General features: G+C 44.5%; 1 protein-coding gene across 1 annotated transcript; it reads right to left on the bottom strand.

Annotated features, from left to right (window-relative positions):
* Nucleotides 1–9630: 9630 nt before the first annotated feature.
* On the bottom strand, nucleotides 9631–20803 carry LOC142765239 (uncharacterized). The gene is made up of 5 exons (XM_075865927.1): nucleotides 20669–20803; nucleotides 15623–15685; nucleotides 13378–13466; nucleotides 10077–10236; nucleotides 9631–9979 (listed from the first exon to the last, which is right to left on the bottom strand). The coding sequence occupies exons 2-5, from the start codon at nucleotides 15624–15626 to the stop codon at nucleotides 9702–9704; spliced, it is 531 nt and encodes a 176-aa protein (XP_075722042.1). The 5' UTR covers nucleotides 15627–15685; nucleotides 20669–20803; the 3' UTR covers nucleotides 9631–9701.
* Between the last annotated feature and the right edge of the window lie 1530 nt (nucleotides 20804–22333).

Below are 22333 nucleotides of genomic sequence, written 5' to 3'. Positions count from 1 at the left end.
GCGCCATCTTATTTGAACTGCCACGGCGTGTATCTGTGGCGCCAAGTAAACGTGGCGAGCGACGTCCCCGGGACTTCAAAATACTAGAAAGCAGCTATATGCACGCCACTACCGCTTACAAGAAACCGTCTTTAGATGCGAAAACAATCAGCGCAGAGGAAGACATTACTCAGCACTGTTGCCAAAGATCACAACGCAATGAGGGAATCGTTCAGGTGCGATGTTTTCAGATTGAAGATATTACCATCCGCAACGAAAAACGCAGAGTTCCACCGCGAGTGGATTACTGTCATCGACAGGAAAAACTACAAGCCCAGAAAAAGTGCACGATACTGCGTTTATTCAAGTGCGCGGCTCATTCAAAATCCAGGGGTGCTCTGAATACGTTTCTTTCACACGAAACATTCGTCTTCGCAGTCAATTAGCATTCATAAGCCTTTACTTTCTGATATGATCCTGTTGCAACCTTGCCAAACATAAATTCAAATATGTGGAGGTCCTTCCAAGTCTATAAGGTGTGTTTTCACAACCACATAAACACCTGCCTCTCGTTTAATTAGCTGCTCCTTGATCTATAACTGCATCGCCCTTTTTTCTGCCAGCCTCTCTTTTCCTTCAAATAAAAAAAAACGAACGAAGAAGCTGGCTACCATTTTCCACTTGATTGGGACGAAAAAATAATTAAGAAACAATTTAGCATATACACGTGTATATAGTCCAACACCGGTCAGTCCAACAGGCTCGTTTGAACAGAACAATCACATTGCGCACTTTCAACTTAGTCTGCTCAATACTGGTCACAAATTTTTGTGTCTTTGAAAAAGACGTTGGATCACTATGATTGCTTTGCGGTTTATTCTAGATCGACATGGGAGTATTTTTTTCAGCGTAAACGCTCACTTAGAATCTAGCTTCTGGAGTTACTGGTTTAGTTACCATCTGCGTGTGTCGTGTTTCGGACAGTCAACAGGTTATATACATCTTCGTCGTCATGGCCACACGAACAAGCTGACGATGCCGCTCGCTGAATGTAAAGTAGGAAGTGCTTTGTGTAAGCAGTTCCGAGTCTTAGGGGATGTATTAGGGTGTCGATACACCTTGGCAGCCGAGGGAATAATTGGCCCTCAAAATTAGGGTCAACAGCACATAGAATTGATTCCTTCGTTTTGTCTGAGAGCCAGGTGAACAGGCTTAATTACTTCTTCTTGCAATTCGGTTTATATCACATTGAGATTGTGGAATGAGGTGGGTTTATGTAAATGATGAGCGTTTTTCATCACCTCATCTGCTATTTTTTTTCTTGATCTCGCAGTGACTGAGAATCCCACTGGAATAAATGCCCCGCCGCGGTGGTCTAGTGGCTAAGGTACTCGGCTGCTGACCCGCAGGTCGCGGGTTCGATTCCCGGCTGCGGCGGCTGCATTTCCGATGGAGGCGGAAATGTTGTAGGCCCGTGTACTCAGATTTGGGTGCACGTTAAAGAACCCCAGGTGGTCAAAATTTCCGGAGCCCTCCACTACGGCGTCTCTCATATTCAAATGGTGGTTTTGGGACGTTAAACCCCACAAATCAATCAATCAATCACTGGAATAAATGATTTGGGCTGTGGTAGGTAATTTTCTTAATAATGCGCCCACATTGCCAGCATGAAAGATTAAACTGGAACCTACGTGACCACTAGCGATAAGGTTAAAATATTCAATGACTCGTGTATATATGTCGACGCGCTTCACCACTTGTCGGTTGTTCGACAGCCGAAGCTCTGTTCGCCGTTGTGTCTTGTGGTTATCTGCCGTTCCTGTAACGTGACCGCAAGTCCGGCCAAACAAGAGGTTTGATCTGATCACCCACGCTCCCTTCATTCGCGTCCCGACCCCGTGACACTATCAGCGTCCCCTTTATGACGGGGAGGTGACTTGTGTGCGGGTCTAGCATGTACGCCACGGAGCTGTTAAATGTAAGCCCAGGAGCCATTACGCCTTTCCACAGACCTTCAAGTACTTAGTACCTATTGGATCCCCATTACGCTCTGTGCCTCATCATCGCAGCATTCTAATTTCCCTTTGGTGCCGATGTTTTTCCCTGTACCACCATATTTATACATCTTTCTTATTTATCCATATTTACAGGTACTTGTGCTCGCTTACCCTAGGTATTTCTTGGCCCTGTATTGAGACCACCTGGTCTTCGTGATCACTGAATACCATCAATCCACATTTTTTTAGCACTAAATCGTAGTCCTAGCTCCCAAGCCTTCTATCCTACATATATCTGCTAGCCATTGAATGTAGTCGTGACTATCCGCAAATAGGACAATATCGTCAGCATAAAATAGACCTGGAAGCTTCTGCTCAACCATCGCGCCGGCCTGTTTGTGCGACAGAGTAAATCCAATGTTGCTACATTCTAGCGCAATTTCCATCATCAACTTGTACAGCATAAATCACAACAGGGACAAAGGACATCCCTGTCTCAACCCCTTGTTAATTTCAGCGCGGTCGTTGCTACTTATTCTTCCCCATTCCATGCAAACTGCATTTTCTCGGTTTATTTCTCTCAAAAGCTGTACACAGTCGTCACGTATGCCCACTTCTTCCAATATATCCCAGAATGTCTCCTGATTAACGTTATCATGCGCCCCAGTGATGTCCAGATCAGGCTTATAGCGGCACACTTACAGCGCCCCTTAGAGACATTTCGGTTTTGGTTGAAAAACATGAGCCCGGCCAGCCGCTGGTCGCAGATTCTTGTGCCGTGATTGAGCGGCCTTGCTTTCGCAGTTTGAGCAAATATGACAGCTCACTGCGCAAACTATTTTACCGAGAAAAGAGTGTGAAGAGCCTGGCCGGACAGTATTTGCTGGCTTTTCTTGTACATAAACCGACCACTGAGCACTAATTTCGACAGGTCCCACTGTGCAAGACTACGTGCTGATACTCGGATAACGGGTTGTGGGACTACAGAATGTTGGCGGACGAAAACAAAACCTTATTTCAAAAAAGAAGAATTTGGGGCACGCGGCTCAGCGTGCGTGGGTTCCGAACTAACAGTGGTCTCGCGTATATACCATTTACCGCAGCGACGAACGGCCACTGCCACGTTTGAACACGTGATCTATTCGTCTTCTAATTTGCACTTCTTCACTGTCACCTATGGCCAGCCAATAGACCTTTCCTGAAATTACAGCGCGCCACCTGTGGCGGCCGCAAAGCACTTTGGGGAACCGGAGCGTTGGCGCAGTGTCGTCTGCTCGCAGATGCGTTGACTCGCCTTGTTTGCAGCGTGCGAGCTTGCGGACGTACGAGCGCGTCGTTGTAGGGCCATCCCTTGAGATGCCTGCTTCAAACCGAACTCACCAAAAAGGACCACCAGAGCAACATGGACGATTGCCAGCAAAGAGTAAGTATTCTCAATGTCTTAATGAACCGCTAAAAAAAAAGCTCGCTCATTGAATCAGAAGTCTTGTAAGGCTTGCGCATCGAGTCCCCGGCACTTCTGTGATCGTGTGTTCTAGTAGCAGAAGTTATTATTGATGGTGTTATAGTCAGAATGACCATTCAGCTGCGTTATTGATACGTCGTACCCGGCACTATCACTCGCGATACGCGGCAATTAGCAGTTACATGAAACATCACGCGGCATAACCGCTGTCAAACTTGCACCTTAATAAATGGGTTCCAACTACGCTGAGTAGGTCAAAATACTAATGACTTGTTTAAAGAGCTGCGCATTAGAAACTTTGCAGTCGCATCGCTGAGAGTATTAGAAGGCCGTCACCAACAAGTTCACAGACAGGACGTCAAATCAGTGCTGTTAGGTGCACAGACCGCACAGTCCGGACAGTGTCACGCGGCATGAAGTGAGAATGTTCTTCAGAATCAACTTCTCTGCATTTTTAAATGCAAAGCATTTTTTTTTCGAACTTTGGCGACTTTGAGAGTATCGATCTATCTATATATCTAGCCGCCTGCGACTTTTAATCTTCCTGGCCGTTTCGATAATGGCATCGATACGAAACTCTGTATGTCATAACATGACTGTATGAAGAACATATTTGACAAGTCATAACATGAATATCATGATTGCATTTCAAGGTCCTGCAGCTCTTGCCGTGGTTTCGTTCACATGGCATGTTGCAAAGCTGGTGTGGTATGACATCATTGCATGACGAACACAAGCGACAGACCCTAACATGAAAATCATGACATGCGTGTCATGCAGCAACATGACTACATTCTACGCTGATGTTGTGCCCGCGGCCATTTCGCTTGCGTCACATATACAAAATTCGGTATTACGGTGCGGGAATGGTATGTGACTGGTGCAAACATGGTAATTAGGAGATGCGTTTCATGTTATAACATGACTACACGCCATGCTCATGATGCGCTGGCGGCCGTCTTGCTAGCTTCACTTATACCAAATTTGGTATTACGGGACGTGAATGGATGACGAAGGTATGATACTGGTGCAAAGATGATAAAGATGAGATTTGTGTCATTTAGCAGCATGACTGCATGCTACGCTCATGATGCGGTCGCGGCCGTTTCGCTAGCTTCACGTGTACCAAACTTGGTATTACGCGACGCCAATGGATGACGAAGGTATGTGACTGGTGCAAACGCGATAAGCATGAGAGGCATGTCATGTGAGAACATGACTAAATGCCACCGTGAAGACGCCAATACATTTCGACGTGACGTGGTGCGCGTGATCGCCGGCGTTCATTTCGTCGCGTCACACCGGCGTTGCCCCGCCAGGCGCCAGTCCTGCCATATATACTCGGAGGTGCACGCCGCACTGCGTTGCTTTGACGCATGTGTGTTTCAGCGCGTCCGACATCCCTCCGTCATGAAAATAAGGAGACCCACTGGTGTCTGGGTAAGGCATAGGCGCAAAATGCAGCATGTTGCATTTCGCGCCGGTTGCCGTCGGACCACGTCGACGGACGCTGGACACTCCTGGCGTCAGACTATAACTGCTCGCGTTTTGCAAACGTGTCGTCGCTGTGCCCAGCGTGCGCTCGCGTCAACGCTACATTGGAGTATATTGGGCCCTTGATAATGCACGCGCGGCCGTTTCGCTAGCTCCACATATGCCAAATTTGGTGTCACGTGATGTCAACCGATGACAAAATATATGGCTGGTGCAAACATGATAATCCTGACACGCGTGTCAAGTAGGAACCTGACAACATACCACGCTCATAGCGTTCTCATAGCCATTTCGCTAGCCCCGCATATGCTAAATTTGGTATTAGGTGAGGTGAATAGGTGACGAAGGTGAACGACACTACCAAACATGCTTATCGTGACACGGAAGTCACGTATGGCATAGTATACCTCCACCTCGTAACGTTGTGCTGATTTTAAAGCGAGATATCAAGATTTCTTATTTGTGCTTCGCAATTCATCGATTCCCACTGTACGTGGGATCTGCCATTTTTTTACAAAGAACGTAAAACTTGGTATTTTTGTGTCACACCTGTAATATTCCACTACCAAGAGTTGGAATTGAATCCTAGAAGTACGGACCTGATTTCGCAAAAGTTTATGACTTCCAATTAACAGCTTGATGAAACATAAAATGAACGTTCATGCGCATAATTTAAACAGTATTTTATTTTACAGTTAAAGCTCTGTTGTTTCATCAGAGTTTATTATTATGCTTGTTTAGTCATTTGTCGATAAAATGCAGGTGCCCCTCCAACCTGTCAAAAATTGTCAGCTGTTTTTGTCATGTTTTCGAAAGGGCTGTGGACGAAACAGCTGAAGGACGTACCACAGGGGTATTCAGAAGAAATAATCCTGCAACATGAGAATTTTCATCGTGCTAAGAAGCACTCTGTATCTGGATACGAAATGTTCCATTCTGAAGAAATCCACAAAGTACTACTGTGCAAGGCTGCTGATGATGAAACTGTGGTGTTAAAAACGACGGTGAAAGCCTCACTCAGCGTGGGAAAGCTTTACAAGGCTGCTGCAGTGCTTACATCAACTAGCAACGTTAGAGCAGCTGGCTGTGAGTGTCATGCTGGTGCCTCTCGTTCGTGTAAACATGTGGCTTCCTTGCTTTGGTTCACGCTCGATATGAAGCGTTTCCAAGCTACTTGTGTAAGAGACACTGTAGCATGCACTGAAATATACCGAACATAGGGAAGTGGTAGTAAAGGTGCTCACGTTCGCAAATTCTAATTCAAGTTTTCCGACCTACAGTTTGTAAAGCACCTGTCAACTAAGGCAAACATGCATGTCAAGCAGAAAAGAAATGTTCCCGTAACTGTGACTCAGAGTGACCTATAGGAACTTCACGAGGGTTTGCAAGAGAACAACATAATTATGATGCTTCGTCAAGTATTGGAAGAAAATTGTTTTGTGCCTGCTTTTGCCCGCCATAAATAAAAAGCACTGCTTTCCATGCTTCCACTGCGATTGCCAACCAACATTCTGTCGTCTGAACACATGCCAACAGGTTATGAAGTCGACACTTGCTCACTAACATTTTAAGAGGCATAAGCCCTTGAAGAATCTACTATAGGTGCAAAATGACTCTGCACCTGGAACCTTTGAGAGATCAAAGCGTTTAACTGCATCGCACTTTGGGGACATTATGTCGCACAAAAGCTGCCAGGTGAAAAATTCTCCATCAAGGTTTTAAGCACAAGCCCATTACAGTCTAAGTACATGGCTTTTGGCTTGGAAAATGAAGATAATGCTGTGCATCGCTACTTGAAGAAGAAAAAAGTCACAGCTTTGCCGCAAGGACGGAACAATGCACGCGATAGCAAGAATTTGAAAGGTCACGCGCATAATGAAAAACAGATCTAAACGTGCCCCGCGTTTCTTATGCACAAATTACGCACGAAATGTACTCACAGGTACGGATGCAAGCGAATAAGCGTCTCAGTAGATACTTCGCTGAGTTTGAAAAGCACGCGCTTTCCACGAACGGAGACTGCAGTGATTGAAGTAACCTTTGTGCACCTGGTAGCTACAGCACAATCGTTCTACCTAAAGTCCGAGGCAAGCCAAGGCGTACGATCCTCCCCTACTCAATGAACACTATACTCAGTGGACACTATACCTTAGATATTATAATCAGAAGGAGCTTTAATAAACAGTTCTGTGCAATCAAGGATTACCCTCGTTGATGGGTGCAGTGCCGTAAAGGAATCTGACATGTTCATGGACCCTGTATGACGTGAGGGCCATATTGTAATTTGAACAAGAATGTAATGCAGAAAATCTACCCAATATGCGGACAGATTGCTTATAATAGATGAGCTTACACCAAGGCGGTATGCCAAAAGTTCGGACAATCCTACTCTAAGTCTGTACAGCATGAGAAGAAGCTGTTCTCTCAGAATGAGGTACAACAGCATTTGATGGCTTTGTTGCTGCGTGCTTAGTTTTTATAAACGGCATAAAGAACTCAAATCGTTTTAGCGAAGTGAAACCAGTATAAAACTGCAGACACTTTTCGTCATGAAGAACTGTGTGTGTGTGTGTGTGCCTTTCTCTTTGTGTCCTTGTAGTGGTGCTCTATAATCGATGAACTTCTTCAAAATTTGAAGTTCCCTCGGTGGTTCTAACTTTCACTTGTGCCCGCGACAGCTTTTCTTTGTGAAGCTTGCTATTTAACTTTGCAACCTTCACTGAAAGGTGGCTGTTTTCTTTCTGAAGCTTGTTATTCTCCTCCTGAAGGTCTCCGCAGGTGGTAAGCAGCATTTTGACTCTTTTCATGTAAAGAACAGCAGCCTCAGATACTGGCTTGATGGGATATTTGTGGTCCCACTCTGAATATAATAAAAGCATCGATAAGGACAAATATATACACAAATGAACACAAAATCAATGCACCGAAACAGCAAGTTATGTACAATACCAATAGTGTAACTGTTAAGGTTTGCAGACAAAAGCACTGCATTCAATATCTAGTACAACACATCGTTATGATAAGTACAAAACAGTGTACGCACGTACCTAGAGAATAAGTATGTTTACTGGAGTTTGCATCAAGGCTCAGATCTATTTGAAGAGAGAATCAGTAAATGTGAGTATGCAGGACAACCAACAAAGAATCGTTATTCAGCAGAGCACTGCAAACGCAACCACCAGTGCTCACAAGCCATTACTATTTCTTGGTTCGACGGGTTGGCAAACTCACTCACCTTCTTAACAAACTCTTTCACGAGAATGGTTTTGTAACATCTCATTTTATTTGCGTATTTCATCAGAAAGGTCTTTGATAGACTAACACCACTGATAACTCGTACTTGAAGGTACAAGATCGGAAGACATATCACAGAGGTGTGATTACATTTGACATATTGGCGTAAAGAGCGTATACACCATGGTCGAAAAAAACTAATTTTACACTAACAGACTCATGAGTCAATTTACTCAGACTCGGGTCTAGTCACGAGTCTTTCATTGTGAAGCTTAACAGAGTCTCTGACCACGGTGCTTGCCGTGCAGTGGTAGACAGGTGTCGCGCGCGATAGACATCACACACGCCGTGACCGCCGATAACCTGAAGCTACACAGCATTACGCCTGAGGGCTTTCAAAACCTTAATTTCCGGCTTTATCTATGAAATGCGAAAATGTACGTCATACAGGTAAATCACAAAATAATCGTGATTACAATTCGTATTTGTCGTGCCGTTGGTCTCCGCGATTGCCGGAGCTATCTCGAAGGCCTCAGTTTTGCATTTCGTTGTTCACCGAGAAAGTGGACACGCATGTATCTCCATTTGCAGTATATAAAAACAGATAACAACCGTCAACAGGAGGCAGCACGCCGCCGTTGGACCAATCTTGGACCAACATCGGCTAACATCGGCACCGACGTCGGGCCGACGTCGGAAGTGCAACTTCTTCCAATGTCGGGCCGACGTTCAAGCCAATGATGGGCCGACGTTTTGCCGATGTTTTAGCCAGTATGCAACCAACATTGGGCCGACGAAGGCCCATCGTATTGCCAACAAAGCTGCCAATGTTCGGCCAACATTGGGCCATATTTCAGCCAATCACATGCCATTTTTACGCCGATGTTTGCTGCACGACGAATATTGGCTACAGATGTACGACCGACATTGGACCAATCCAGGGCCACATTGCAGCCAATGAAATGCAGTTATTACACCGATTTCTCCTGCACGACGAATATTGGCTACTGATTGGCTTGCCATTATGTAACCATTATTAGTAGGGAATTTTCTTACCAGAAGATTTAAACAATATGCCTCGATGACCCGCTCTTGTAGCTTTGCAGCCCTGTATACTTGGGGCAACACAAAATTGAATGCCGAGAACTGAAAGCAGTTACTCGATCTATTTCTTTTATACCTCATTCCCTTTGCTAACACTAGAAGTGTAGTTTATTTTTTTACCAGTTTATCTTTTGCAATAGCGAGTGCTTTATTTGGTACTGGTATTTGGTACAGCAGATCGAAAAAAAGTCGTTAGGAAGTAAATGTTGAAAGCGTATGTCCCCCACTTGCAATCCCCACATAGTAATCGAGAATATTCATAGTTTAGAGCATTTTTTTGTAACTAAAACATGGTGATGGTGCTTCCGAATCAGCATAAGCTAGCCGAACAGTGCACCACCGACAGTCTGCAGACTATTTATTCTTTGTTTTTTTTTATTTATTTGGTACAACAAAAAATGTATACATTGAAAAATATATATACACAACTAAAAAAGGCCCGCTCTACTGCAGGTCAGGTTGCGTTGGGGGCACAGTGACAGTGGTGCTGTCAAGGCTCTGGCTGCTGTGGCTGGGCAGGAAGCCAGCTGCCGCGAGCAGCCGATAATCTGCACTCTGAGAGTGGGGATCATCGGGCTGCTCCACAACAAATGCTTCTCTGAAGCGCCGCTTCCTGCCCCCACAGCGATCACAGACCCTGGCAGCCACCTCTTAATAAAGTTGAGGGCCTCCGCCTGGTCGCACCCTGCTTTTTGGCAGATGACATCTGCATACAAGAACAGAAAGACCATAGTACACATGAAACACTGCAGTACAGAGAATACACAAGGGTACACACACATAAAACAATGAACAAGTCTAACCTGTCACTAATCTACAGAGCCTCAGGTTCACAAAGGCCCTTTTCCCTTTTCTGCCATGAAGGCTGTACAGCACTTGCACGTCATGTGCCAATACAGCCTTCATGGCATTCACACCAATTTCTCGGAGGCCACGTCCCCCAATCTGCAGGAGGTGCTTGCGCTGTAAAAAAAATGCAAGAAGCATAGATGGGGTAAAGGCAACAGCACATCGAAATGTTTTCATGATAAAAATCTGCAAGAAGAGGACACTGAAAACAACAACTTGAATTTTTGGGCATCACAACATTTCATTGTTTTTTTACGCTAACTTCAACTCACTTGACCTAAAATGGTTTCCACATCAGCCCTCTCACACTCAGTGTGAGAACCTTTCAGAGTGCTTCTCTGAATGCAGTTTCGCTGTTATGAAATCAAATACAACACTGTTATAACCCTTAATAAACATTGATTCTAGCTATGAAATAGTATAATTACTTTGTACAGTGCTCAAATTCCAATACACGTTTCTTCGAGGTTACAATGTCTTTGCCTGAATGTTGACCAGGAGTAGCTTCTACAGGTGAAAAACGATAAAATATGTGGAATTCAAAAAGAAGCTTGGACATGTTTTTAATCAATGCATTGTAAGCAGAGCACAACAAGATAAATGAACATGATCAAGGCGTACTAAGAGGCAACTTTAGAGCGACCAAATCTTGGTCATAGATGAAACTGATAGAAAAATAAAGGTCGCACTAGATGGTCGCACCATTTGCTGTTTATATTTTTCTGTGATAGCCAACAAAGAGGCATGTCGCTATAGAAATCTCATCACAATAAACAAAGGTGCATTTTTCTTCACACTGCGGGGTGCATGTTAGATTTTTAAAAAAGTAAGAAATCGGCTAACACAAGGCAGGGTGAACTGTAGCTCAAAGTAGAGAGCCGCAGCGGACACGAAATAGGGTGATAAATGAACAAAATTACTGAATGTCTGTTTTAAGCAGGCTATTGCTAGTCACTGCCCATCAAACACACGATGCCGCCTACATCGTCTGCTAGCTTAGGACAGTTCACTCGGACTTTACAGACTATAGTAAATACAGTCGAATCTCATTAATTCCAACACACCTAATTCGAACTGACGCTGTGGTCCTATCAAAGCTATACCGCGCTCCGAAAATGCTCTCAGCACCCCGCCCAATTTTGCGGTGGCACTTCAGACACCTCATCGCTGTGCTTGAAGAAGAAAATGAAGAAAAGGACAGAAAAGACTGCGGTGGAATGTTTGCCAAATGCCAATCTGCGACATTCCTGTGCCCCACTTCGGCTTTTTCCGTCCCTGCCACGTAGAGACCCTTCTCCTCTTAACACTGCGCATGAAGAGAAAGAGGGGAAAAAAAGCTGTCGCAGAGAATTGGCTCTCTCATGCCGATCTGCAACGCGCCGGTGTCACGCTTTCCTGTTTTTCGTTCCTGCTATGTAGAGACTCTTCTCCTTTCAACACCGCGCATGAAGAGAGAAAAAAAAAAAGCTGCCGCGGAGTGTTTCTCTCTCGAATGCCGATCTGCTTTTCTCCAGGTGGAGACGCTCCTTCATTCTCATCATGTGCTGGCCACGCTCCGGCTGCAGCGCAGATGGTAACAGTGGAAACACAGTTGTCTTCGAAGAGTGTCAGCACTGCACATTGCCGCGCGCAACTTCTTTTGCCAGGAGAATACTGAAGCCGAAGTACAAATGCTTTGCCAACTGCACGCAAAACTTGTTGACTCGTTGCAAGGCCAACGTGTACAGACATGTATTGACTACTTTAATTAATGACGGATGTCCTGTAATTTGTGAATAAAACTTCTCCATGCACATGCAACACTGCATGGTGAGCCCTCCGCTCGTGTACCGTATTTACTCTATCCTACCGCGCCCTCAATTGTAACGCGCGCCCGATTTCCACGACCAAAAAAAAAAAAAAAGACACCGGTTGCAACGCGCACCCTTTTTTCTCGTTGGCCCGCTTGATCACACCACTCGCGAAAACGACTCTTTTTGAGAGCGTCTTCCGTTTAAATATGAAGTACGGGGGAAGCTTATGCCTATCTGACGTGCAACAGAGCATTGCTGTCACTCTAGTTTTACCGCGCCCGATGTCAGTACACAAACTTGCTTCGCCCCCTTCTCCTAGACGGTTGTGGTGCCAGGCATGTCGAAGTAAAGAGGCGTGTGATCGGCATTCCCGATTTGCCCAAGCAGGTAGCCGTTGTTGTGCCGCAAGTTTAGGAGGAACCTCTGAAGACTCTGAAGCTTTTCTTCGTACTCCTACGGCAACTTCCGGCATATGCCCGTTCGCCTTTTCTCTTCATAAATTTCGTTAGCCAGCACCTGCTCGCTTTAAAATGGCTCTGCATTAGCCATTTTTCTAACGCTAACTGCATAGCCTGCACTTTGAGCAGTTCTGTCGTCACGAGCCGCTGTGCCGCTCACTGCTTAATCACATACTCGCCGAGCAGCTCTTCAATTTGTGGAAACCGACCCTGCTGTGGTCCACTGAAGCCTTTGCGTGAATCTTTGCCGTCGACAATATTCTGCTTTTGTTTCCGCCAGTCCCGCACGCACGTTTCGGGAACTCCGAATGACCGCGATGCGGCCCGATTTCTGTCCGTTCCGGCACACGCGACGACTTTTCTTTTAGAAGCAGCATTGTGGTGCACTCGTCGAGTTTTTGGAGTCGGCGCTACCATGCCGTCGATGCTAATGTACTACAAGATGACGAACTCCTTAGCACACGTATGAAGTGCCGCGCATGGGAAACACATAGGCAGAAATGACCGACGCGCCATGCCAACGCACGTAGGGGGCAGACATTTTGTAAGTGGCGATGGCAATAGAATGACCATATTCATTTTTTTTTTCGTACTTGATTCTAATGCACATACGATTTTACGAACTCTCTTAACCGGAAAAAAGGTGCGTGTTAGATTCAAGTAATTACGGCAACTTTCATTATTTTGAACTTCTTTTAATTTGAACAAATTTTCTGGCCTCTTTGAGTACGAATTATTTATATTCGACTGTAGTACAGTGGCTAATGAGATAACCTGACTAGTTTGTTTCCCGAAACACAGTATCTTAAAGCAGTACTAAATTTCTGCATGTTACATAGGCATATTAAAAATCAAAAAATATACACCAAAGCCGCAGCCACAGCTTTACTCTGCACAGCTGCCTCTGCTGCCTCCACTTCTCCAATTGTACCAGCAGGCAGCCGGGGAAGGTCAGAGGGGCGCTGTGCTGGCTGGGCGTGCTGAGCCACGGACAAGAGCCGTACCTTGTGCTTCAGCTGTCGCACCTCCTGCAGAACCTCTCTTTGTTGCTGCCGGATGCCAAGTTGGATCCGCAGGATCCGTAGCAATAGAGCTGCAACATACAAGAGTATATACCATATTTACTCGCACAATTTGCATCCTCACATAATTTGCTCACCAGTATAATTAGCCAGCCTGCTTTACTACAAGAAACTTTTTGCTCGCATACTTTGCCCTCCCCAACCAGCCCGAGCCACCTTGCCAGCACACACACAGACACATTTGACTTCATGATGCTCTGGTCAGGCACATCTCTTGTCGAGCAGGCGAGTGCAGTCTTACACAAAATGGACTGAGTGCAAGGTCCCTTCTTCCATGAACTTTTATGCTTTCCCTAGAATATCGAACTTGAAAACTGAAAAATGTTTATGTGTAGTCCGAAATGCCTAAAGGTTTGCCTCCTATCTTCCCACCTCTTCCACGGCAAGAATGTATTCCCGAGACACAGCACAGATGTTGAACACGTGCAAGGACCTGTCACATCAACTAGATGAGGCAGGTTTTCGCACTCATTTTTTTTTTTTTTTTTTCGGTTTCGCCATCTGGCCATTGCGTTTTTACCGTTCCTTGTGATAGGCTACAATAATTATATACGAGGCAGATTGCTGTTATAAAGCTTACTGAAGAAAACTGAAACCGTGCTACCGCTAAGCACATCAGCGTGGAGTTCTTCGACATGCAATATTCAGTATGGGAGCCAGCAGAAGAGTTCGTTGAATAAGACTTAGCATAGAAGCTTGGGTGTGTTGGTTAGATATCGAAGGGAACACAACGCAATAGAAGACTGGGACAAGGAATGGACACACACACACATGAAGGGCGACACACACAGCACTGTGTTGGCATCGCGCTTCCTTGTCTGCATCTTACTTTACGTTGGGTTCCCGACAAATATTGGAGAGTACTTATGTTCTCTGGTATAACCCTGTCGTGGGAACTGGTTTTTGTGAGCACTCTTCAAAAGAACTTCAAGAAAATGGGGGCATTTGAACGGGCTTAGCAAACAAATGACAATCCGCTTTGAGACAGCTGTGACAGCGCCTGCAACATATATTCCCAGTTGAGCTTTTAGGCCAGCGATTCCTACTAGCTTTGCACATGACCGGATTGACAAAAAACACATAATACGCGAGTATATACCGCATTTGACTCTGTAGCTTTGATGAACCAGGCAGATACACAAATTTATCCAAAACTCCATTGATTCTGTTGCAAAATTATTCAACAAACATATTGCGATGTTATCCATGTTACTATACGATTGTGGCACTTTACCATTGCAGCTTTCCAGGAGGCACACATAGTGCAGCGTTAGTTCACCACTCGCAGTTAATTGTATGCAGTAGGTTGCTCACAGCAACTGACTGCATGCAATGGTGAACATCTTGCATGCTTGCACCGCTGTTTCAGCATGCTGGCTGCTTCCCATACGGCTATCAATTGATGTTCACAAAATTGGGAAGATGAAGAAAGACTACACAGTGCCCTCTGGCCACCCTATACTCCAAACCTCCAGCCAACAAACAAACAAAAGAAACAGAAGTATGCAAATGAATATTATTCCTAATGCAGCTGGAATGGAGTGTAGTTTTCACCAATTCTGTGTGTTAAGTCAATATGGAGTGAGTTAACTCCATAAAGTAGCTTTTCTCATAACAGTGTTCACTCTATTGTAACACAAGGAGTGACTTCATAGCATCTAGAAGGAAAAATAGAATCTTCAGTATTTGATAGAAATGTGAGGCTCTACCTTAAAACAACAATAATCTGGAAAAAGAACTCATTACATTCGAAAAAAAAAAAGGTAGCACAGTTGATCCCCTTTACAAGAGACACTGATGTAACAGACAAACGGGGATAAGAGGCACCAGTGTGCAGGCTGACATTTGGCTCATCATGCATCAGGCACTCCGTAGATGCGCCTGTGCAGCCGGGAGCCCTGCAGTCAAGCATGCTGAGCAAGACTGTTGACCACTGTACAATGACACATTGCCACAAAATTTCAAAACTTCATTCCACAGACTTCTGCAAAAGCTTCTTACACTCTTGCATAATTTTTGCCCAAGCTTCTCTCATTCTTGCGTGATTTTCGTCAGAACATATAAGTGTTGGAAGTTGTATGTCCCCAAAAACTTGCACAATACAAATAGCATACATTTAAGTCTATCACTTAATACGTGCATAGTGTAACAATGAAAGGAAACTCACGCATGGTTTGCTCCGAGCCTTCCCCGTGCGGTGCCTCCTTGAGCCTTGGAGAGCACTGTACAGCTAGAGCAAAGTAGCATCAATCCAGTGTTAATGGCAGGTTAACAAGACAAAAAAACTAACCCCCATATTCATAAACGCTCTCCGACTCGACTTTCACCCTTCACTTGACAGAGTTGAGCACTGTGCCGCTGATCGTTTGAAAGCGACGCTGCGCTACTCGAGAATCACAGCAGATTATTGCTTACATGCAGCAATTTTCTCTGTTTAGAGACGGCGCTCCCATCAGCCATCTCAAGTGAAGGTGAAGCGTTGAGTGGAGGGACGTTCTAGAATACGGGGGTAAGATTGGTTGCAAGAACACTACAATAGACACACTTAATTTTTACACTTTATCTATATTGTACAGCTACACACATTCTGCATCCTTATAATGCAACATATACATACAGGCTTATAAAGTAAACACTGTAGGCTGCTCAAATAACACCTACACAAAAAAATTACCCAAAAGTGGCCATGCGCAAAGTACTTTTATTTGAAACTCTCAAAACTTTTGCGGTGATGGAGAATAAATAAGACAGGTTACGCTTGGAGGCACATGAGACCTTCGCAGCTTTCATAAAGTACAAAAAACAATATGGTATGTGTGTGTGTATGTACGCATGAAGCTTCAGCCTTTACATACAGTTTCTTGAAAGAATCGACTATGAATTTTATGGCACCTGTGTCCTTCAGCGCAATTGAAAGCCTGCTGATCAGTGTGTGCAATTGTGGAATAGTTACATGGAAAATGGCGTGAAACACCTAAAATCAAATTTTTCTAGCTAGGAAATATGCAGCTGTGTATACACAACACATGCTGCAAACAGTGGGAGGTGACCACAAGAGTGATTTGAGTGTAAGCGGCAGTATTCCGCATTCATGCACCCCGCCATTTTCAACTGTTGCCCAAAAGCAGCACCACTTCAGCGTGCTACTTTTTTTTTTACATCATAAACAGCACGGAATACAGCGAGGATGAAAACAACATACGCAATTAAATTTTGAGCACTATTTATGGTGCGCATGATTGATTGATTGATATGTGGGCTTTAACGTCCCAAAACCACTATATGATTATGATAGACGCCGTAGTGGAGGGCTCCGGAAATTTAGACCACCTGGGGTTCTTTAACGTGCACCTAAATCTGAGCACACGGGCCTACAACATTCCCGCCTCCATCGGAAATGCAGCCGCCGCAGCCGGGATTCGAACCCGCGCCCTGCGGGTCAGCAGCCGAGTACCTTAGCCACTAGACCACCGCGGCGGGGATGGTGCGCATGGAAAAAAAAAAAAAATAGGCCTTTGTACTACGACGAATTCATAATTTGCCTTCACAGACCTTCTGTTAGGCTGCACCACATACAGATTTTTTGTGGCTTTCAAAAGAGATTTGAAAAAAAAAAAAATAATAACCGTGTTTACTCTCGTCATGAGCGCACTCACTAAGTCACCCTCATTTCAGTCGCCAAAATTTTGAATTTTTTTTTTCTTCCACATATTAAACACACACCTTACGTTCATCCGCTGAAGTCCCACGGGCTCCCCCCCCCCCTTCCCACCTTCACTCGCTGCCACGTGCCATTTTATTTTTGTTTCTATTTGTTCACGGAACGTCCCCTGTCTTTTTTAATTATCTCTTGTAACATATGTGGCATTATCTTGTTCCCAAGGTGCCACAGGTGCTCTGCTATGTAGATGCACCATTAAACTAGTATTTTTGATCAACTGTGCATTTCTGATGTTTACCTTGCAAGTACGTAAAACTGGCATGCTTCTTGAGCTACGATACACATGTGGCTTGTCTCACTTTGAAGGAAAAGTTAGCATACAATGGTGTAAATGCTTAGAATTCGAAATATTGAGGCAGCAGCACACCGGAGATGATCATATGGTAAAGAAACAAGTGCTGCCTTATTACTGGCAACTTGTCACTTATATGTACAAATAAATTTTGCGAGCTAAAAAAAGTACAAAAGCACAGCGAGGCTATGATGTAGTTCAACCTGTGGATTCGCTTCATTTATCACGCCATATGATGAAGCTTCCTTTGGTAAAACTGCTCAGATAAGAAAAAAAGTTTGCTGTCCAATACAGCAACTATACAAAGTGTGCACGTGCATCTCGCAGCGCCTTTTCGTCACTTCCGAAATGCGCCACCAACATGCCCGGGCACCAACCGAATCTATCGCCTACAACTGCCATGTTGTCTCCTCGTGCTTGCACCCGTTTAGTTTTGCCTCACGATGCAAGTTTGAGAAATTATGAGCTGCTAGTGAGGCAAGTTGATTTAGTAGTCCACGCAGAGGGAGCAGAGCTTAGGGTGTTTCTTCGCTGAAAGTTATAACCTGAAATTGAGAACGCACATTCCGATTTTCCTAAAAGTACCAGCGTATTTGGCTGGTGCAGATTAACAAAAGCTACTTGAAGAAACTTTGCAATATTTGCATCTTCAGGTGCAACTTCATTACGGGTAAGTGCCATAGCCAAGCATTTACCTGCAAACAGATATAGCTTACCAAGATACTGTACATACAAACTTGTCCGCAGTTAAAATCATGATGGCAAGGAAGGCGGTTAAAATCGTGATGGCGATCGCGGAGATTTGGTATTGCATTGAAACAAACTATAAAGAATGGGAAACAATATTAGTTCACTTTGAAGTATAGCCGATCGGTTCAAGTAGGGCGTCAGGATTTTTTTTAATTAGTCAATTAATTCTATACACGGTCTCTATCATGTTCAGTGACTCCACTGTACATTAGCGTACAACAAAAGCAAAATACAAAGTGAAAAGTGTGTTAAAGCATACGCGAAAAATAAAGTGATGACTGGCATTACCGCGGCACACACCACGCAAAGTCGCTATCTGCCTTGTATAATATTTTCCTCGACTATTTCCACAAATTGCAATCAAAGAGGCTCAAGCTCAACATCAGCACTGTTTAAAACACTTGGGGGGGGGGGGGGGGGGGGGGCATTGCTACTTTGGTGGCGTAGGCCGTGACAATATATTCATAATATCATATCTCTTGTAAACTTGCCTAGCTCTGCACGACTAGTTTTCGATGGGAGCAGCTGCGCTTCGCACATCCACTCTTAAAATTGCGGCTCGAGCGATTTTGAGCTTTCACTTGTTTTTGGGCCAGGCAATTTGTAGTGAAAGCAAGATAATAGGCCCTCATAGGTTGTGGCGGGCAGCCGGTGTACGCCATGGCTGGTATATGTGTCGCACATCTTGATTATCTGGTCTTGTATCGAGTGAACGAGCGAGGCCTTCCTAATCCAATGAGCTCGTTGAAGTAAGACAACAAAAAACCACAATGCTTCCACATCGTTCACAGCAACAGATGACGAGCCCCCAACAAACCGCACTGCAGCACGTGAACTGCCGTAGGTACCCAGGGAGTTACCCGGGCATGGCGGGAGAGGGCGACAACGGCAGAAGTGACATCACAAGAACACTATGTATAAAGGGGACATTTAAAGACTTTTTTCCCATTTTTAAACTTCGTGCACTGTTCTGTCACAATTTATAGCTCAGAATAGTTGTATTTGGAAAAGGGCACTAATTCATAAGCCCAATGGTTCAAAGATGGGTGCATTTAGGGGGCCCATTCTACGTTTTACTTATGCCCTTCAAGAACTTGCTTACAGGGCCAAAGTCCTGTTTCAGAAAGAACACGCTAGTGCGTGGCCAGCAGTCCGTCAAGCATTAGTGCTGGTGAGATTTGGAAATGCAGCGCATGAGCATCCTCATCTGCTACTTCTCTGCTCATGCTCTCGGGGCTTACTTGCGAGGCACGGCCCTTCGCACTTTTCATTTTCACACTGTAAATCAACTGATACCAACTCTGCCTTCCATTATTTAATAAACCAATATTTCATGGTCACGAGGACGAGCTTAAAATGTTTGCTACATCAGACCTGAACAGCATTTTGAGTCATCGAAACTTGCTAGTTGCAGCGAGCATTATGCGAAAAATATGATGTGCTTTACGGTGACAACTTGCAAAACACTGCAGCAACGATTAAAACCATGCATTTTTTGTGCTCACAGGAAATCCCTGAAGCAGGAGGCACTGGGCTAGATAAATTGCGCAGCTAAAATACGGATGCGCTTTCCAATGCTGTCATGCGTACAGGCGGAGAAATGGCAGACAAAACTGGGCGCACCCCGATTCTATGCGCATGCGTCCCATTCACAAGCCTCGCTGCCAGTTAGCACCACATGGCTCACTGTCCATGAGCTCGCTTGTTTCCTGTAACAGTGGACCATACGGTACACCTATTTAAAAATGAGGATAGAATGTATATAATGCAGCATCTGATGAAGCCATGACGATGTGTTGCTGATGAAATCTGGAACTCTAGTTAGTACCCTTATTGTTAACCAGCCGACCGACTAGCAAAAAGATTTGCGACTGAAATGATGGCATCTACACCTGCCCTTAAAGGGACACTGAACAAAGTTTTTGCCGCCGAGATTTTCAGCCAAAGCAAAAGATTGGGCCATGAAATTCATAGACAATAATAATTTCAAGCAGAAACTACGAAAACATACTGAATTTAATGAGCCTTTTACAAAATGCCGCGTCTAGCTCTTAGACACGGCGTTTTCTAAAAGATCGCGACATTTATTTTTCAAGTTTTTTTTTCGTTATTCAAGACAAATCTACGGTGCATTGTTCACAGAAAACAAAATTGCCTCGGTAAGATTTCTTTGCGAGCAGCTTACTAATTTTAAGGCAGGCGCGCTGATTCGTGAACTGAAGGATGCGAGTGATCGATCTTGCCTGCTAGTGGCTAGGCGACAAAGGCTTTACCTCATGTCCTGGTGTAGCTAAGTCACGCAAATGGAGCAGAAAATGTGCATTATCATTTATTTCACCTAAATATCACACGTATGTGACTTATTGCCGGTGACAGGAGATCAGGATGAAGTCGACAAGTTGCAAATCTGAACAAGAATTCACTCGAATGAAAAACCAACCTATACTCACGTGCACGGTGAAGTCGAACACGTCGTCCGTCAATGTTGTCGCTGATGCCCGAAGGAAAAGAGAAGAGGACAAGCGACGGGGTCGTCTCTTTCTATAAAGTCGGCGGAACTGCCAGAACGGCCAACACAAAAGGCATCGGGATGACATTCCTCCATCTGGGCATCAGTCGCTCAACCCGGGCATGCAGCTGCTACTGGTTCTACTACTATCCTCTTCCCCGTGCCTCTTCCCGACATTGCAGTGTTGCTGCCATACTCGCGAACCTTTTTTAAAAAAAGCACGCAATCATGTATTATCGTGCGCCATACTAAATTTAAAAACAGTGCGCCGGTACATGAGATCACGAAGCGCGGTCCACGCCATCACAAGAGCAATTAGAGAAATGAAACAAAGAAAACAAAAATGTATAAAATATTTTGTCTCAATACGATTCGCAATCCAGTTTCCTGCAGCGGCTTTTGGCTCTGTATGAACGGCCAAGCCAGTGCCAAGCCAAGCTTGCGTCCCTGATCAGCTGTTTGTTTCCATCGAGAATTCAACAGTGAACTGGCAATTTGTTTAGATGATATTGCTAAAGGGCTTGAAATTGAATATTTCTCTACGTACTACTGCTGTACTTTTCCTCTCTGTTTCCTGATCACAGTGATGAGATTGAGGAGGTTACAATTTAGAAAACAGCAAGTGCAGCTCAAGCATTGCTAGTATCGCTGTTTCGGTAATAAAATGTTACAAAGATTTTGCCCCGCGACCTGCTTGCCGTGTTCGAGCACCCAGTAGAAATTTACGGTGCCGCGTTTGAAATAGTTGAATAAAATTGCAATATTACGAAAGAAAGGCTCTGAAGCAACATCGCATTTTATCAGGCCTACACCTCCCACACCTAGACGAGTAAAACTCGTCGATAATATCTTGCAAAGCTGTGTATACTATTTAAAACACATTCTTTAGCCCACTATGAATTGTTCTCTCATGTGGCTTCTCCATTTGGTACTGTCATGTTAACTTACAAAGGCAACTTTCCATATTTAGTCTCTTTAGATGTTGCAAAAGCTTGACACGTGGTGTGTATGCCATACTGATAATTCTCCTCGTAACCTGGGTCCGCCTCTTTAAACAGCGTCGCATTTTATTGTTCGCAATTGTGTTTGTTTTATACTGTAAGCGAGCTGTGTGATTTCATCAATATTCACGAGTGTTCCCTGACTATACAAACACGTGCGTGTTATTTGGTGCGGTGCACGTTTGTATGTAGCCAAAAATGTCCTTTCGTCAGCGTGTGTCTGCATACACTTGCATGCCCTGCAGTACGTGTACATAATTAATGCAGTAAGGACTGCAATGCATAGCCTTGCATGGGACATATATTCCATGCACCCTCAGAGAAATGTTGTTTGTTATGAGCCTACTGTTTATCATTACATTTTTTTTTTCGTTAAAGTTTCATCTCCATATAAAGCAGCTGTATACAGGCACGAGTTTCAGTAGCTTCCTCGTTGTTCCATTTTAAATAAAAACACCAAGCCTACCCGAATCAATGATCTGTTTGCTGTCATTACTGTTATGTGTTCTACGATGTACACAAGGACAGTAGTATACAAAAAATAGGGAGGGAATTGAATGCCCTGCCTGCATGGCTGCGCCGTTTCACAAGATCAGGCGCTGCGC

The sequence above is a fragment of the Rhipicephalus microplus genome, chromosome 6 (assembly GCF_043290135.1).
Source record: "Rhipicephalus microplus isolate Deutch F79 chromosome 6, USDA_Rmic, whole genome shotgun sequence".
NCBI classification, from domain to species: domain Eukaryota; kingdom Metazoa; phylum Arthropoda; class Arachnida; order Ixodida; family Ixodidae; genus Rhipicephalus; species Rhipicephalus microplus.
Note: the sequence above shows the minus strand (reverse complement) of the source record. Positions and strands in the feature narration are given on the sequence as shown.